Source organism: Perna viridis, chromosome 12, assembly GCF_037379345.1.
Source record: "Perna viridis isolate PV_CMFRI_1.1 ecotype Kerala chromosome 12, ASM3737934v1, whole genome shotgun sequence".
Lineage (NCBI taxonomy): Eukaryota > Metazoa > Mollusca > Bivalvia > Mytilida > Mytilidae > Perna > Perna viridis.
This window is the reverse complement of record NC_142456.1, coordinates 7,919,163-7,938,506: the sequence shown is the minus strand read 5'-3', so window position 1 is coordinate 7,938,506 and position 19,344 is coordinate 7,919,163. Positions and strand designations below refer to the sequence as shown.

The following is a 19,344-nucleotide window of genomic DNA, read 5'->3' as shown; positions in this document are numbered from 1 at the left end:
CATTGTAAGCTCTTTTCAGACTTGCAAGGTCTTCTAAATTTATGATTTACAAGAACTGTAAGGAACAATAATGAAAACGGCAAATGTTAAAAAATGAATTGATCAATGAAAAAACATATTTTGGTAACAAAAAGGCCAAATCATTACACACGGTCAATAATTAGCAAATATATATATATATAAATATACAGCAGAATATAGAGTTCGGAAGCAAAATATCAATTTTTGGCTATTGTATTTAGCGGAATTTATTGTAAATGTTTGCACTTGATTATATATGCTTCCAATGACGCTGCTGTCTCCTTCTTCTATTACCGTTTTTTTCTAATTATCCAGGATAGCGTAACGCTGAGAAGACTGTAATGTCGCTGTTACACATAAACGCCAATTTTGGGATTTTCAAGACAATTGAAAAGGCTGATTTGATATTTTTCGGCTTTACTTTAAAACATCCGTCATTCTATATATATATATATTATAGAACATGATTATAGCAGTATTTACCAATACAAACGTGAGTTAACAACAACAAAACCAAAGAAATGTATTATTTATTACTTAAATAATTTGACATATGGTTGTACAATATCAATGTTGAACGTGTTCAAATATACAAAAATGCATCCTTTTTTACCCTTTTAAAATTCTGAAAAAAATCCACAGATTCAAAGGAGTTACCTGTCATTATACAATACAAGTTGTACAAAGGGCACATCTACAACTGTGTAGGGTTTTTATAGTCAACATTTAATTGAATAAGTTCACAATTGTGGTTGTTGTCGTCTTTGTTAACTGCGGGTTTCCAAAGGGGACTAGGTCGAATAGACTCGTGAAGACGCTACAATAGATGGTTAAGAATGATATATTAGTGTTTCGTTTAGATTAAATGATTTATCAACTATGGTAAAACGTCATTTGGCAGATATTTTATGCATTTCAAGACGAATACGATTGACCAATTGAACAAATCCTGCTTAGTACTAAGTCCTCCAATACACTAAATCGGATCGGTTGTGCTATCTGACAGAAGAAATCGGCCTTAAGTAGGCATGCCATCCAGCTTGAAAACATTATTATATGTGCTATCCAACCAGTTGTCACTCTATCTACTAAATACCGCGTGGTTGATTGAGAAACATGGACTACCACTTTTAAAGTCTTTGGGGGTAAATTGGCTGGAGACCTAAACAACGACTACCCGCAAACTCCAAGACCACGGGGTTGAAAAGATACTTAGTTAAATTAAAGCAAGAATTTGGGAGTCTATAATTAGTCATTAAGTATGCATAAATAAGTACAATTGATCCATTTAATACATGTTGTTGTCCAGATGGTACTTCAGAATATATCTTTTAGGAAGATTCAATGTAATACGAAATTCATTAAATTGATAAATCTAAAATTATAAATAATTATAAAATTGAAATGGTATGTCACCCCTCCCTGGATTCACAACTGCGATATCGTTCCAGAAGTTCAACTAAACTTCTTTCACAATTAAAGAAACAATAAGATTCAATACTTGTACCTGAAAAATATCTCCCTGAGATGATAAAATAGAATGCACAGCTCCAGCCGGAATCAACAGTAATGGTATAACTGCAATGACCCAGCCAACACCAATGGCCCATTCGGGATATCTCCTTTTCCCATATTTGATTGGTTCGTGTTGAACGTTATTCAGTATCCACAGAAACTACAAATTTAAAAAAAAGAGTATTAATGGCGTTTATACCTTTTTCTAAAAGATGACTTTAAAAGATTGTATTCAAGAATTTCAATGTTAGAACAAAGATATCGACCTTGATTTTGAGATAAAGGTTATTTCAAATAGACTGTAAAATATACCAATCATTCCTAATAATTTAATTTAAGTATCAAGTCAATCAGCAAACAAGGTTGATGACGTCATAGTCACATAACAACATTTGGTCTATGAGATGATTGACAAACTTATTTTTCCAATCAGAAAGCGTACTACATTTGAAATTAAATTATTCTTTGTTATTTCAAAAGGAAAATTAGCGTTCGACGAACTTGTTTTCCTGTCGTATTAAAACAACTAAAATATTATTACATTTCCCCGCCAATTATCTCGCTTTTAAAGACTATTCTCGTCAATTATCTCCTTTTGAAGAGGCTGTTTACAATTAACGTTTATAATTTTACTATACTCATTTTCATGTCAATTTTATTTAAATATATATATATGTCTGTTTGATTTTGCAACATGACAGAAAAGAATGTTCCAGTTATAGGCGTGATCTAGCTAAAATGGCAGATAGGTTTTGAATATTTATTTCATTCAATTTATATACACTGGGTGTTTTACATCATATTCAAGCATCTTCATGTTATCTAGTTTTATAATACCAAGATTAAAGAGTAATCAAACAAATATAATCCAGGGACAAAGACCAGACATGGAAAACAGACACACACAACAAAGAACACAGAATAACTAAAATCATTAAGCTCTGGCATAAAAAGAATGAAGATTGACAGAATTTCGTAAAATTCGGATTTGTTTGATATATATATAACAAATGAAAAATATAAATACGAATCGAAAATCGGCATTATCATGAGATTAAGACCCTGATCGAAATATTTGATTTGATAAAATAATACTAATATTGAATATACCTTATTAATTTATTATCTATGTTCCAAGGATATATTTTGCATAAACATGTCCAAGTGCTTAGGCCGTATATTCAATGAATCACTACATGGAAAAGATTGATTGACTGATTGAGTGGGACGTTCTTTGGAAGATATTCCATACATTTCAGGACAAGAGTGAATGAACAATCGACCAAACCTTGCTTTGTACTAGATCGACAGACGAACTCAACACGCACACAGTAACAACAGCCCGCAAAAGGTATGCCATCACCCCAATCAGAAACATTATTCTGACCACAAGGCATGCAAGTCGTCACTTTTCCCCTTAAATATCACGTGTTGGCAGGGGAGCAGTAACTTCAATTTTTTTTGTTTTTGTTTTTTGTTTTTTTTTTGTTTTGTTTTCCATGTCTTGTCTTTGTCCCTGGATTGCATTTTTTTTTGCAATGAGAAAGCCACCCAGAGACCACCGAGGCAGATATCTGCATATGTGCTCATGCTGTATTTCTTCTGGACAATGTTAGTGAAAAACGTTTGAATGTGCTTTATACATCTGATCTTACCAACAAATTATTATTGTATCATTACTCATATTTGTATTGTATAAGACCCGAAAATTGTACATCGTCATCCACCGCACACCCATAACCACATTCGATGACGAGTCTCTGTACAAAATGAATAAATTATGTACTTCTTGATATATCAACTATTTGAAATTCCTCACAAAAATCTTCAAATTGACACCTACCAACACTGTAAGTGGACAACTAACTCTCCAACATACTTTCCAAATGAAGTTTGGCGAATAGCCTATCATCATACAGATATCGTTATAAAGTCTCTCTGTTCCTAAAAACATAAATATAAAAGGGCTTTAATTGGGTCAAAGAGTCAGAAGCGTCCTATATGTATACATTCTCTGTCAAAGCATATATCAAAATCTTTCAATCGGAAGTGACGTCAGCAGTTACGATATGGTTGTTTTGAACCTTTAAGGCAGACACACGGCGTGCTTTATGGAAGATCTTGCAGATTCCTATTGGTCGAGACATTGATATGACATCAGATATAATAGACTTGACCTTTTAGGTAGAACCAATGACAAACAAAATATCAATAAACTTTTGTTTGAATGTTGACCACCAATTTCTTTTATAATGACATGTTCTATTAATCTTCGAATGTATCCTAACTTTGTAAATAATGTGCCTAGTCGTCCTAAACATGCAGGGGCAATTTTGTAACTATTCTTGAGTGATGCCCAGATTAAAGAGTTAAACAAGTATGTTTTATTTGTGTATATATTTACCATAAATCCAAGCAAGCACTATAACCTCTAAAAGAAGTAAAAACATCAAAGCTATACTGGCTGCATACCAGTCAATTAGTTGTAAAATATATACACCTCCCTATAAAACATGAAATAAAATAGTATGATATTTGATCATAATATCAGTAAAAAATTAATCACATGGTATATATTTAGCAGAATGAAACTGGCACGCCTGTATTTACTTGTTCATCATGATTATTCTATGTATATGATACTCATATAGGTCTATTGTACTTATTTTTAAAGAAATTTGATTGAAATAGCATTTTGCTCTACGAAAATGAAAAAAGCAAATTCAAAAACAATTCTCCGGACTTTGAAAAAAAAAATTATCTTTGTATGAACATAAAATATGGGTCAGGCGAATCTTAAATACTTATCATACAGCAAACACAAGACCTGCCGTGCTGTATATAGAACCTTTTTATCAGAATCAATTTAGAGACGTTGCATGTCATGGTCTCGCATAATACACAGATGTTATAACAATTATTTAACCACGATGTCTCGTACATTCATACTATGGCCTCTAATCCTACACAGAGAACCTAATGAACTCGTGCTCCTACGTCAAGATGACATGTGCCACATAATTTTCATAAACAATTTAAAGGGATGGCCTTGATATGCTGATACATGTATCTGTTTCAAGTAAGACTATACTTATATTACATTTAATGTAAAAATGCGACATAAATATAATATTTACTTTCAACTTTAACGACAAAAGTTATTAAATCTATTATAATAGTTTATGCAGTTATTAGATTGAAAATACAAAACTACTTTCAAAAAATGCAAAAACTGAAGTGCAAAGGAAAAGGGGATATACAACGGGAAAATCCGAGGGATTGTCCACCAAGATAGGAATGAAGTATAAACAGAGACAAGCAGCACAAATCCTACCTGGGTGAAGTTCTGATCTCCAGAAAAGTAAAATCGTCCAGTTCCTTGCAAGACGAACAATGATAGAATTGTTGACGCAGTGACTTAAATAGACATACTAATGATTCATTAGTTTCTTTGCCAATCCCTTACAAGAAAATCAGCAAGGTGACAGCAATTTCTGCCAATATTTATTAGCTGTAAAATACGATTCCACATTCGTGTACCTTAAATTTTGGAACAAATTTTCCAGCTAGTTATTCTATTGAATATTCTAAGAATTCTTGTATAAATTTGTGAATCTTTACCTGGGTTACACACATGAGGCCCATAATGAATCCTACCACGCACACTAAAATACGAGTAGCCGTCTTTCCTTTTTGTTGAATGAAAGGGAAATTATCGAAAATTCCAGTTGTTATCACCTGGACTTGAACAATCTGTAATGATTTGCACAACATATGACAATCACCTGAATAATGTTTTTCAATGCTTTTTAAGTCAACATTAACATATCATTCATGATTTTTAGCGAACCTGCATAGCGAAATTCGGAAAATCCATCTAAATAAACATGACTATAAGCTATCAGTAATAGTAAATATTTGTGACCTGCTTCTAGAAGAAGAAATGATCGGACCTTAAGAAACAAATATATGTTTATATTCGCAAAAATACTTAAGCATTTTAACAAAAGTACAATTCAGAGCCATTCAAGAAACATACACAATGTGGACAACAAAATAAAACACAATAACAGTTTTTCGTATATTTTTTTTTTCTTTTTTACAACATTAAGTCACTGCTGCACGATTGTAAACAATAACACTGATATTTTTTTTCCATTTTAAGCAAAAAGTAGCCTTTCTATATACGCAACTTCAAACATAAATACTAAAGGTGAATCTATTATTCAAAACAACAACAACAAAAACAAAACAAAACAAAAACAAAAACAAACAGAATTTCAGTGGTAAGATCTGCGAACGACCACGACCTTTAGTTTCTATACCTTTTGCTGTTACGAGCTCATTAGCAATAACTGTAAGAATGACTGTAACTATAATATATTCTTGATTAATTTTTTTTCAATATATTGTCTTTTAATGTAAAATATGCCGTTTCATTTGGGCTTTTATTCCAAACTTACCATTGTATTGAGACCAATCATGAAAAGCATCACGAAAAACAGAACTGACCAAATCTGTGGAAACGGAAGAGTAGCTAAGGCTTCCGGGTAAACCATAAATGCAATCCCTGGACCTGCGGTATAAGAGATGGAAATAGATCACATTGTTTACGAACTGTATTATATATAACACACAATTTTAACAATTTGTATCGCAGCAAGAATTGCGGTCAAATCATCAATATCATTATAAAAATATGCATACCACATCGTGCAATATTCGCTCTTAATATTTTTTTCTTGATTTTTGATTTCGTATTTTTACTTTATTTTTGTTATTTTGTTTGTTTGTTTGTTTTTTTATTTTGGTGGATGACTTTTTATTTGAACAATTTCCGCCTATAATGTATAACCCGTTTCAAGAGCCTAATTATAGTGTAAGATGTCTACCACGGTATAATACGTCCGCGCCGAGTCGACAAGTTCAAGTGATATGAAAACTCCACACGTGGTTGCTGCATGGATGTTGCCACAGATAAAAGGAAAGTTGACACTACAGAACTAGAAGTCATCATTTGCCGTATAGGTTAGTCATGAGCGTTTTTTGCTTTGCTCTCCAAAAATAAGTCAATGAATGAGGGTGACTTCACAGTGTCCGTAGTATCCTTTATCTCGAGTTCTTTGGGGTAGTTGCGATGTACAAAATCCCCATATCAATGATTGTTTAAGGATAATACGTCATCTACATAGAGAGAACTGAGATAAAAGAATCAGACTGTACGATTTTGTATTTCATTTCTTAGGATCAACAATGAATTGAAAAAAAAAACTTTAAGAATAACAAATGTCTAGTAAAACTTGATACCCTTTATAAAGTAAATAACTTTCAAAGACGTTTGATAATACAATTTACAGATCCACGCGATTACGCGTTGTTTGTATGGATACTTGTGGAGGTTTTTAATCCAATACATTAACGGGAGATCACAATGATCCTTATTTGTAGCGAGACCGACAGTGGCGGTTTTCAACTACTGTATAGCGGTTTTTCCCATGGATGTTGATTTTTGCCTTTTTTGGTGGTTACTCTGAGTACATCAAAATAATTCCCGAGAAATATTTGCTGTGAACTTTAGTACTTAGTGTACTACTTCGCATCTGCCAAAATGACAATCTCCAAAATATTTCGTATACCAGCTACTTTCCCTCAAAATCGCAAAATTTAACATACGGTAAAAAACGCCATACGGTATCTCTCCTTTAATGTGGTAAACAATATATAGAAACCCACACTGACAATTAAATATTCAGTCAAAATTGAGACTGTCCTCTGGGTATATTTAACATCTTCCGGAAATTTAACGACCGAAAAAAACTGACAAAATTGTACAAACACATCATAATGATTTTTCTCTTAAATTCATTATTTACATCGGTAAATATATTTTGCAAATCGTTTAAACGCTCAAGTTCCTTCCTCAAAATCTACTGACAAATATTTAACTTAAAAAAAAGATTGGAGCGTTAATTTAAAGTTTGTCTGACTTATATATTGGAATTGTAGATTTGAGATGTTTCAAGGAATGTGACCCTAATTAACACACCTTGACTAACGACGTCGTCGATAGATACACCAGAGGCCTCAGCCATATACCCTAGAGTTGAGAAAACCACACATCCTGCGAACAGACTTGTAAACGTATCTAGTATTGGTAAAATCATAGCATCTCTGTAGTAAAGAAAAACATCAATAATGACTAACTAGAAATTATGATCGATAAAGTACTTTTGCCACACAACTAAAACATGAGAACTACAGAAGAGAAGGAATACCAATTGGTACTACTTAAAACAAAAAACTAAATTTGATGATATGACTTTCTCTGTGTGTTTTCTTTCTTTTTTATTTCTGTCTATCTTTTCTGTATATTCGTAGCAATGCATGTGTTTCTTTTACGCATCAATACATTTATTTATGCTCTCCCACTTGAACTTTGATGTTATAAATAATGTTGCACTGAGATCCATACATTCCCTTTTTAAATATTTACTATTAAAATAGTTACCTGTAACAATTGTTGTGAAACTGATTGTAACTTGCTAATGTTATGATGCCACCAATCCCGAGACCAGATGAGTAAAAAACTTGAATCGCTGCATCACACCACACCTGACATTAAAATTTAAAAAAATCAGGGAAACTTAATTTTATAATGGTTTTACAACAAGCTGGCAATTTATGTCGCATTTTACCAAATCGATAGCGTGGCGTTACGTAACGCCATAAATGTCCATTTGTGGCACGAAATGTTGGTCACTGTTTTACCATTATCGTTGTCTAAAGAGCTTTAAAGCATGTCATATTAGAATAATCAACTTACTAGTTTTAAAACTAGATTTATGGTAAAATATTTTTTTTGTATTTACTATTGTAAATGCCAAATTTATTGCGACTTCTTTATTATAGAGAAAAAAACCACCATTGATCTAAAATGCAATAGTTCTTTTTGGCAAAATCATATCGACTGTTTTTTTCAACAGTTTCATCAAACAGTAAAAAGTGCCTTTAAAAGTGTGTAAAAAGGGAGATAAAACCTACTCTATAAATTATTTGTTTGAGCTGTTTCATCTAAGAAATTGTAAACAAAGAAACATACACAATTTCCTTAATGTTAAATTAACATCACTTTGTGGTTGTCATGATGTAACTGAATACACTATATAGATAACATTTGTATTTACATGTACATGCATAAGATTCTGCAATTGATTTCAATCTGAGCATATTTTCTAGTTAATGTACTTGCTGAAAACCGTAGAAGATCTTTCCATCTAGGAACCCATAAATAGATCAATCCTCTCAGTGATCCCGGTAAGAACATCCCTCTAACTAGCAGGATGAACAAAAATAAATATGGTACAGTAGAAGCTACGTACATCACCTAAAAATGGAAAATGTTGCAATTTGATATTAAAAAGAATAATCAAGGAAACCAAGGTTATAGCGGTAATCAAAAGAATGTAAGCCAGGGACAAAGACCAGACACGGAAAACGGACACACACTACAAAGAATGTAAAGTAACTAAAATCATACATACAAAGTAACAAAAGCAAATGGCAACTCGGACGCCACTAAAAACTGGGAGTATGGACCAGGTGCACCGGTAGGGTAAGCGTCCTCTGCTTTTCTAGAAAAACCCGCCGAGTTGCTCATAGAAAGTCAATAAGAAATAATGTTTCAACATTGACAGCCTTGAAATATACAAATCATAAAAAATGGATCCAAAAATTAGTTCTACTCGATTTTTTATGCACGTGAAAAAAGGCACTGTAGACAAAAGTCTTTTGGAGAAAATCAGTTCAACGGAAAATTAAAATTTTATTACAAGTATGAGGGTCACCTTTCCAGCTGGACATCATCGATTTGATCAAGTCGAGAAAATTATATTTATTTCATTTTGAACGTTGTGTTTTAGAAATAATTCACAAAATGTTATTAAGCATTTTAATATTACAGTGTTCATGTACCTTTCCAGATGTTTTTATTCCTTTGATTACAGAGAAAAACAGTGCGGTCCACGAGGCTAACAAACAAAGAACAAGTTGCCATCTAAGATGTCCTTGTATTTCTATACTTTCCGTTATGTCTAAAACATGTCTTCTGCAAAAAGCAAATATCGAGTTTTTGAAATAAGCACAAACAATATTCCAGTGCATGTCGTCTAATTTTGTACGTTGACATGACAACCAATAAAACGCTTAAAATATAATAAACAAAAGATTTAAAAATTTTAATCAGAAAAAGAATAATAAAGCAAACATTAAATGAACAGGATTGAACTAGGACAAGATGTTCGTTTTGTAGGATTGTTATGGCGACAAAAATGTTTTAATGGTATTTATTATACAGATAGCAGTGTTTTACCGAATGTTCCCAATGTAATAAATTTCGGTAATTCACACTGTGAAATAAATTCGGTAATTTCAATCTCGCGCTTTCTCCCGCCAAAAAGTCACACCTTTGATATCAATCCGCCAATTACAGGATTTCAAATTACTATTGAAAATATCGATAAATTATGAAGAAAATATATGTACTAAATAGGATAATCAATTGGTTATCGTGCATAATCAAAATATCACTCGTGCCAAGAACGCTGGGGGTTTTAACTCGTGCGCGGAACAAGTTCCGCACACTCGTTAAATCTGGGCGTTCTTCGGCACTCCTGATAATATTTTGGTTATTCACTCTTTTCAATTAAACATTTTATTTTTCTTTCTGTTTTTTAACTTTAACATATGTGCATGTTGTTTTTATTAATCTGTCTTTCTGTTGATATGGACGGAGCGTCAGCGACATCCTCTACATGTAGAATGTAAGATCAGAATTATGAATGACAGACGTTACGAAATCAGTCGACATAGTCGATTGCGCAAGTGCAGATGCACTGTTTTGTCCAAAATACAACATTGAGCTGCTCCATCTAGGCATAAAGTAAAATCATATATTTATAAATGTACGAAAATTGAAATATATATACAGCCATAAATATGAATAATTACTACGAGTTATATATCTCATATGATTTTCTATTGCCAGTACTACTATAAGCAAATTTGTTTTTTTATGGGTAGTGTATTACATTGCACATTTAGCTTGTAAAGAAACTCTAGTGAACAAAAGATTCATTAAAATATATAAATACAAATACATGATTCAAATTATACATACTCCCAAAATTCTTCAGCACTGGTTTTCCGTTCTATTGAAATATTGGAATAAACGACTGAATAATTCCGAAGTTCGTTATGACCTGTAATATTATACCCTGTAACCAAGGATTCGTAGGATGAATTCTTCGGTGCAGTTCTCAAGTAACATGCTGCCGTGTTCCATTCATTGTCACAAGTACTCCATGGAATTGGTGAAAAGAATGAATTACCAAAGTAATACAATGTCCAGGAGACAATGACATTGTAATATATCCCGGAAATAGCCACTAATGCCAGCATACCAAAACCAATTCCTTAAAGTTCATACAACAAAAAATAGTTCATATATGCACTTAAAATAATAATCAACAAATAACAACAAATATCATCAAATATATTTTCTTATTTTCCGATTTGTCTGATTAATATCAGGTTTCATGGAATATGTTTTGTATGTACCGTAATCTACTTGTTTTTATTGAAGAATTTCAAACGAATAATAACATCATATTAGTATAACAATTCGTCAAGTGCGACCTTTTATCTTTCATAGTTATTCCATTTGAATTGAAGTTAACATTGGAATATGTTATCAAAACTGTAAGACAACTTGCTACTCTCAAATACTATAAAAACATCTTTTCTTTTTTGCCGAAATAAAAACTATGGTGACGAGTGACAAAAATGCATTAAACGACATAAAAGTATTGAAGTTGAGTTTTTTAAAGTAATTTTTAAAGTGAAATTCAGCGCATTTTGAATGGATATACAATTATTCATAATAGATGTATATATTTTTATGTATCTGATAGATTGACACGAGGCATTTCCCTGTTAATATCCATTGCACAATTTTTTTTATATAAAAGCACTCTATTCTCTGAGCTATAAGATACACATGCTTTTATTTGTAATTACCTTTGAACAGTGGACAGCACAACCAAACTCTCCCAGGACCCAGATTAGAATATTGGGCATAAGAAAACTCAAGGAAAACAAGGGGCATAGCCAACAATATCATAAAAATCACATATGGAAACAGGAATGCTCCTAGTGGAAAACAAAATAAAATTCATAATATATTAAAACACGTTTCTCTGCCAATTAAAGTTTATTAAGTCTATTTTCCGTCGTATTGTTGGTGTTTCTGTTTCTGGTTTGTGACGTCATTTTTTTATACTACTCATTGTGTTTTTCTTTCTGTATCTTCATAAATTATAACATCTTTTCTGTTTTGTTTTGTTTACACCAAAAGAGAGGGTATCCCCATACTTCTGTGCTGTTATAATGAATATAACCTGACTCTGTGAATATTCAGTGCAATAAATTTGATACGTACTCGTATTGCGATAAGAACAAAGACAAGTCAGAACTGAAACGCAACTCAATTTTGCATCACGAAGATTAGTTTTGACTTTCACTTAAATTAAAATGGTTAACTGAGATTACTCTGTAAGTGAAACCGCAGGAAGCATTTGATAGACCATTACACAAAAGTAAGTAGAAAAACTACAATCAAGGACAGGAACCCTTATGTATAAAAAATAACAAAATGTGAATGAGAAACTTAGTTTAACCATATTTTAAAATGCTTAAAATAGTATAAATATCTGGTTTGCACCTTAATTCATGAGTTTAACATAACATCATGAACAATTATTTTCGCATACTGTTAAAGACTGAGAACCAAGTCAGTTAAATACAAATCGGTTCATAGATTCATAGATTTTTTCCAAGATAGATATTACCAAAAAAAAGACAACAGAGTGTTTATTAGTCTTAATATTATTCCATTTGAATGCCGGACATTATGTCCCAAAAAAAAATTTTGGATCAAGTTTCGATCAGAAGAAATGTCTTAAACGGTGGTATAAACTTCTTGTTTACGGTGGGGCCGCCTCATGTCTCACTTGTCACATATAATTATGATTTGATCAACAAGAAAATGTTATCTTTAGTGCAGAAATAATGACTAGATACAAATACACTGAATGCTATTATTTCTTTTACAAAACAACCCAGAATTGAGAATGAGTAGAAAAAAATATTTGCTTTTATGCAGGGTCTTTGTAATGCAACAAAAATATTTCATGTTGAAATTAGACTAAGAATGATATTTTAATTATATTTATTAAAGGATTAAAGTTAAATCTCGTAGATCTATATTGATATATGTCAGGTATAAAAGACTATATAAGACCGACAAACATTGTTTCTCAATCCATTGTGTATGCAAATGATAAATTCTTTAATAATGGAACATACCTCCTCCATTTTTAAAACAAATGTAAGGGAAACGCCATATGTTCCCAAGGCCAACCATTTCCCCGATGCAGGAAAACAAAAACTCAAACCATGTGGCCCAGTTTCCTCTTGATTTATCACCCATACTGTCTTGCCGTTTTTCTGTAAAGTAAGTTTTTTCGATAATTAAACAATGTACATCCCATGTTTACATTACCCATTTTTCATCTAAACCAAAACAGTATATTCAAAATAAGGTGTCTTTTATTCAGAAAATCTATATGCTAGGTGGTATTTGATCCCTTTACATATACTTTGAACGTGATAGAAAATAAGCTACGGGAATTGGCATTAACCACACTGTTGTAAACTTTAATACAACGTGTAATATGTTGGAATATCTAAACTGCATTGCACGTACAAACATAAACAAGTGCACGAGTTTCTAAATCTAAACATGTAATAACAGTGTTGCAAAAACAGTAACTGGGGTCTTGTTTTTAGAACTAGTTGATTATTACACGTGCATAAGTTATTAATACGTCTTTAGATTCATTAATATTATAATGCAACAATGCATTCCTAAGAAACACAATGTTTCAGCAAGCAATATTAAAGAAGGTATAAATATGAAACGAATCCTGTCCCAGATGATGATAACATACATGTCATTCAGTAGTTGTGTTCTAGTTAATTATGATTACTTTACTAATGTTTCATATAAACAAAGGACGAGAAAAACAAATTGCTTATGTAATTAAACACTTTGGCACTGATCAATCAGTACGTTTCACTATGAAATCATTAGCAGGCCTGACATTTATGATTTTTGACATAACTGCGCCAAGAGTAATATGTTTCCATCTTTTGTGTCTTCAAATGATTTCACGAAATGCACGGATGCCGTATAAAATTATAAATTATATTTACTGAGCTTATTTTCAAGTGTAATGTAATATTGGTCTTATATACCATTATGTCGCACAACAAAAGTATTGATGACATTTTACAAATTCTCATATGAACAATTTGAAATTTAAACAATAAACATTGAACCGTTAACGGTACTAACTTTTAGGAATTACATTTAAATGGCAAAACTGGTAATTTGCTAATGACACATTCTTGAATTGAAAAAAAAAAACATTTGGAAAGTGCAACACTATTCGCTGTTTTTTTTTAATTGGTTTATGTTTTGGCATATTACATAAAATTTCTTTGTACAATTGGTACCATTTAAATGTATTATGTTTGTAACAACTCATTTATGATACCGAGCGAATGGGAAGCTAACGATTGACGTACAGTCAAACCAGGATAGGTTTCAGACAGGCCCGCCGAAATAGGTCAGGAAAGTGAATTTGAAATACAAGTGGCCTTTAAATTGATTTTAAATCAGAATATTCATTTCAAAAACCAAGACAACAAAAAAAAAAAAAAAAAAAAAAAAAAAAAAGAATTAATAGCGGTGTCTAGATCCGGTACGCTGAAAAATATCATCTTTATTCTACAATTACTTACAGACTTGAAAATTATAGAAAATGTGTCGGTTAAACACATCAAAGATAGTATACCAAAAACAATGTTTGGCGCTAATTGTGTTCTGTATGTTTTCTTCCACACAGCATTCCGGGTATATAAATATATATAACGTATGGAAACCCTACGAAAAACGGGATCATGGGTAGATCAACTTACAGAACAAATAAACCCCGTCAAAATATAAAGATTACGCAAAACATTGCCCTTGCAAAATATTAGATGCAATTAAATCTGACTATCTGAACGCTTTAAATAACAACACAAGCGATATAATTGATAAACCTGGGAAGTGGAATAAACAAAAAAAAATAACCTAATTACACGGGTAGTGAAGAATGCAGAATAATCTAAAAAATACAATTAAGCGATGACCCAACATTAAACACTGAAAAGACAGGAAACACTGAACAGAATAATGAAAATGATTACTGAAAGTATAAAAAATGAAAATTATGATTTTATGATGGGCTGATGATCCACGAAAATGAAACAATTCTAACAGAAAATGAGACGATAAATGCGTAATGATGACGTTACTTTTAACGTGAGTTCTGAATGATAAAATAAATTACGAGGGGCAGGTTACTTTGCAAGTAAATTTAAAAAAAAAAAAACAAAACTAAAGGAAAATAAGAACTTTCGGGATTTAACCAGAACGCTTTCCGCTAGATGCTTCAAGATGACTCAATAACGAAAAAAGAAAAATCTAAAACTACATTTCGAGTATATAAAAAAGTCATTCTAGACTACACAGTTCATGAAACACTAAAATGTTGTTGATTTGATTCACTTAAAGAAGTACGATGTCCTATATCGGCCAAATGTACGTTATTGGTTTTTCGCAGTTTTTGGCTTATCTTAGCTTGGTTGAATGACTCTGCAGTGGTTGCATTTGAACATTTGTGCCATCCGTCACTGTCCATATCCTTTGAAGATGAAAACGATCTAGCGACGTGTTGCAAGTGTGCGAGTGCATTGACAAAATTTCTCCATCTTGAGAATTTTTCAAAGCGTGCACTAAATGGTCGATTTTCCTTAGTTTCGCTCTTCTAAGCTAAATTGGCTGTCTAATTTCTGTGTCGCTTTCCTGGTATTGTAAATCGAGAGAGTCTATTTAATCATTGTGTGTTCCAGATAAAAGGAATTGTGGTCCTGATATCCATTATGAGTTTTTCATGTCCGATGCACGTATGCACATGCCCGTGATCTGCTTGAATTTTTGACGTTGCAATATAGTTCGGTTGATTTGGTGTGTCAATGGACGTATTCGTTGGACGCAATTAGCAACATAACTGTAGAAGCGTTTGGTATTGTTGTTGATATATCCAAGTACGACCTTGCTCTCTGAATAAAACCTGAACCTGAAACGTGGTGACTTTTCATTCAGAATTGTCAACTTTCCTTTCATCTGTGGGAACATCCCTTTAGCACCTGCGAATGGAGTGTTCGTATCACAACTCATACGTTATGCCAGAGCTTGCCGAAACTATGCAGACTTTATGTATCGCACTAAACTAAACTTCTAACAAGTAACCATCTGGAAGTAAGTGCTGTTAATTTTACGTTGATCGAGGCCTTGGAAAGAGGCTGTCCATCGATCCCAGTTGCTGCGGTATTCTACAGGCAAAGGTTCATCGCAATCGTTGGTGATTTTGATCAAATTTCGTTGCATGAATCTTCCTTCTAGTATTTCTGGGACTGAACACCTGACCCATGCTCCCAGTTTTTAGTGGAGTCCGAGTTGCTCATTTGCCTTTGTTACTTTGTATGTATGATTTCAGTTACTTCATGTTCTTTGTTGTGTATGTCTGTTTTCTATGTCTGGTAATTGTCCCTGGATTAAATTCTTTTTGATTACCATTATAACCTCGGTTACATTGATCATTCTTCAATAATAAATGTTCAGACTTGTGTATATGACACAGTTTCACGCTCACTGTTGATTTAATATGTTTTTCTGGAATGACACACCGCACTTATGGTCTGTTATTCGACATGTTATATGTTTGTACTTGTACTTGTATCTTGTCCTGTTTACGGACTACGTTTTCTCTTTCTTTGCAAATGGTTGTCGGCGCATCTTATTGAAAACTAGGATTGTCCTTGGTTCTGCTTTTCTCTCGTAACAATTCTACAAAGTTGTTGAATGGAGGATATTGCTGTGTTTGGATTTCCCGATTAACTTCCTGTCCAACATTGAAGTCATCCAGATTCTGTGAGCTTTCGGTGTCTCTAATACCGGATTCTAAATTTCAACCTGTGCATCGGCTGCAGCTGCTTCTATTAGTAGGCGAAACTTTTACTGAGTCAGCCATTTTCTACTTAAGATCTACTGAAAACTCTTAGTTTTAAGAATTTCAGTGTCTTTTCAGTGTAAATTCAGTGCAAATTGTGTATCTGTCGTTAAGAGTTGTCAAGAGCAATTTCAGTAGCTTCACTCAGTATCAATTTAGTCGTGTTAAGAGTGCGTTAAGGGTGTTCAGTATTTTCTGTCAAGAGAAAACAAGTATATGTCTAGTCATGTTAAGTGCACACAATTTCATCAGACTAACATTATATTTATACTAGAATTATACATTACATGAGATTGCGTTACCTATCTTAAAACAGATTTAGGGACGGCTACCATTGGTGGGCTCTAAATCATAATTATTTGTCTCATTTTCTTTATCATAGTAAGATGAATAAAAAAATATAAATTAACTTATCAGTTATTCAATAAATGAAGGAAAACTTATTATATATTAGTAATAAAATGATTAAAATTGTAATTTAAGGGAGAACAATTGAGATAAATGAAAAATTTGAAAATGCCAACAGTTGCGTAGTCTGGTGGAAGCCTATGATAATAAAATCTATATAAATAATTCAGTAGTTGCTTGTTTTACAAGAGAGCGATAACCCGAAAAACAAATAGAAATTTGTTTTGAATTAAGATATGTTAAAATGTAACCCCCGGCATTTATTATTTAAAATGAAAAGGGAATATGTAATATATATGAAATGGATTTTTGTTATGGGGTAGGCATTGCCTAAATCAGCGAGCACCGTGAGATTTACCATACATGTACCGTCTGTGTGGCCCCGTACAGGTCCTGGTGTTAACAGAATAGGCCTGCAGCAGCACTAAGCTTGTCGTAAAAGGCGACTTAATAGTGCTCAGAACCCTAACCGGGCTAAGGCGCTCTGCCCACAGAGCAACTGGGATGTGTGCCCTAGGTGGTGGAATGGGGTACCTCTGGTGTGTTACATGCTGGGGTTGTCAGGCTATAATACGGAAAACCTGACCGCAAACCATAGTGGTGCACCATGTTGGGAAAGATGCCACATTCCTCGAACGTTAAAGAATCCTACTGTGGTATTCTCCCGGAGTAGGAACCATAGAGCCCCACCACAGGAGGCTAAATTGCCCGACCCTACCCACCTCTCCCTATTTCCAGTGGCAATCAAAATTTGCCGACCTCATTGTCCTTGTGTCCCATCCCTTTGTTTCATTTCATCATCATTTCATGCTCATTTTATCATCAATTTCATGTTCATTGTCTGAATATAGCTGAAATATTGCTGCTCGGACGTTAAACCCCAACAAATAAAACAACAAGCGTCTGTGTGAGACTCGTAAAAAAAATTAAGGACATTATAAAGAGGGATTGGGGAGGTCGACCCGGATGAAAATGTTTGCTTTGCAAAGTCAATATTTTGTTTATTTCTCAGAAGCAAGTGAAATCAATATTTTTATTTGAAAATGTGCCTTGTTAATTAATGGGGATTTTTTTTTCAATAAATGAATAACGAGAATTTTTTTTACCCCAATATTCTAACCTCATACCACCTTTTCCCTCTCTCAATAATGGTCGATAACTTTATAGCACTTCGCAATACATTACACATGTTATCCCTTCTACAGGGGCATCTCTAGCAACATCCTTTTTAGTTTTAGCCCGTCAGATCAATCTGTACAGGTACCGGAAATATTACAGTTCTCCACGGATGGTGGGAATATTTTACACATACTATGTGACGTAAACAAAATTTAGACGATAGATAGCTGCAAATTCTAAACAAGAACTGAAAATGATTGTCTTTCCTATCTCAGAAAAGCTTTGCTTCAATTTGGATAATATAATCATAGTTATATTTTATTTCCAGGCGGGTTAGGTTCTTGACAACAGCGACAGTTCAACAACGAAGATACACGTACGTACATCCACGTGTTTCCCGAACTCATCAAAAAAACATCTTATTCACTTCTTTCAATTAGTAAAAAAAACAGAGAAAGACTCAAAAACGATCAGAAAAGATGAAATTATTTTTACTGAAATCTTATCTGAACCTATGTACTTTTATTTTTTTGGTTTAAGGAAGAGATGAATTTCCTCCGTAAGGACGGTTACTTTTTGTTATTTCATGGACATGATTTTTTTTTCGTTAGTATATTAAGGAACCTTAAGGGAGATTTAAATTGTACATGTAATAACCGTAGAGCTCACACCGCTTTGCAATGCTCGCTAAAATAGAAAATTATAAGAATAATAAGGTTGCATGTATTTGGTTGTTAACGACTTTATATATATAAATATGAAAAAATGTCACTTAGTTCTAAAAACATTTGCTGTCTTATTTGAATGTGAGAAACTCAACCAAAAATCCAAAAATGTCTGACCACCATTTGGCATATATGTAGTAATATTAAAAAATGTGTTATATGTTATTCATTCAAATTGCGATTCACTAACTGTATTAATTATTTCAGTAAACAGGCCATGGGAATACATTTGCGTATATAGGGGACAGGCGGTATAATAAACGAACGTGTGTCAACTTGCCTTAAATTAAATCACAACCCTATTAATTATTAACGATGAT

At 32.9% G+C, this 19,344-nt stretch overlaps 1 protein-coding gene across 1 annotated transcript in view; it reads right to left on the bottom strand.

Annotated features, from left to right (window-relative positions):
* Positions 1 to 534: 534 nt before the first annotated feature.
* LOC148601066 (sodium- and chloride-dependent glycine transporter 1-like) overlaps positions 535 to 19,344 on the bottom strand; it is a 72,625-nt gene continuing 53,815 nt past the window's right edge. The window contains exons 2-14 of the mRNA XM_088554932.1: positions 12,958 to 13,098; positions 11,611 to 11,742; positions 10,712 to 11,006; positions 9,508 to 9,640; positions 8,786 to 8,920; positions 8,045 to 8,148; positions 7,583 to 7,707; positions 6,000 to 6,112; positions 5,158 to 5,289; positions 3,941 to 4,040; positions 3,380 to 3,480; positions 1,529 to 1,696; positions 535 to 838 (exon numbers count right to left, since the gene is read on the bottom strand). Of these exons, the coding sequence (XP_088411058.1) occupies positions 716 to 838; positions 1,529 to 1,696; positions 3,380 to 3,480; positions 3,941 to 4,040; positions 5,158 to 5,289; positions 6,000 to 6,112; positions 7,583 to 7,707; positions 8,045 to 8,148; positions 8,786 to 8,920; positions 9,508 to 9,640; positions 10,712 to 11,006; positions 11,611 to 11,742; positions 12,958 to 13,081 (1,785 nt within the window). The 5' untranslated portion in view covers positions 13,082 to 13,098 and the 3' untranslated portion in view covers positions 535 to 715. The remainder of the gene's footprint in view (positions 839 to 1,528; positions 1,697 to 3,379; positions 3,481 to 3,940; positions 4,041 to 5,157; positions 5,290 to 5,999; positions 6,113 to 7,582; positions 7,708 to 8,044; positions 8,149 to 8,785; positions 8,921 to 9,507; positions 9,641 to 10,711; positions 11,007 to 11,610; positions 11,743 to 12,957; positions 13,099 to 19,344) is intronic.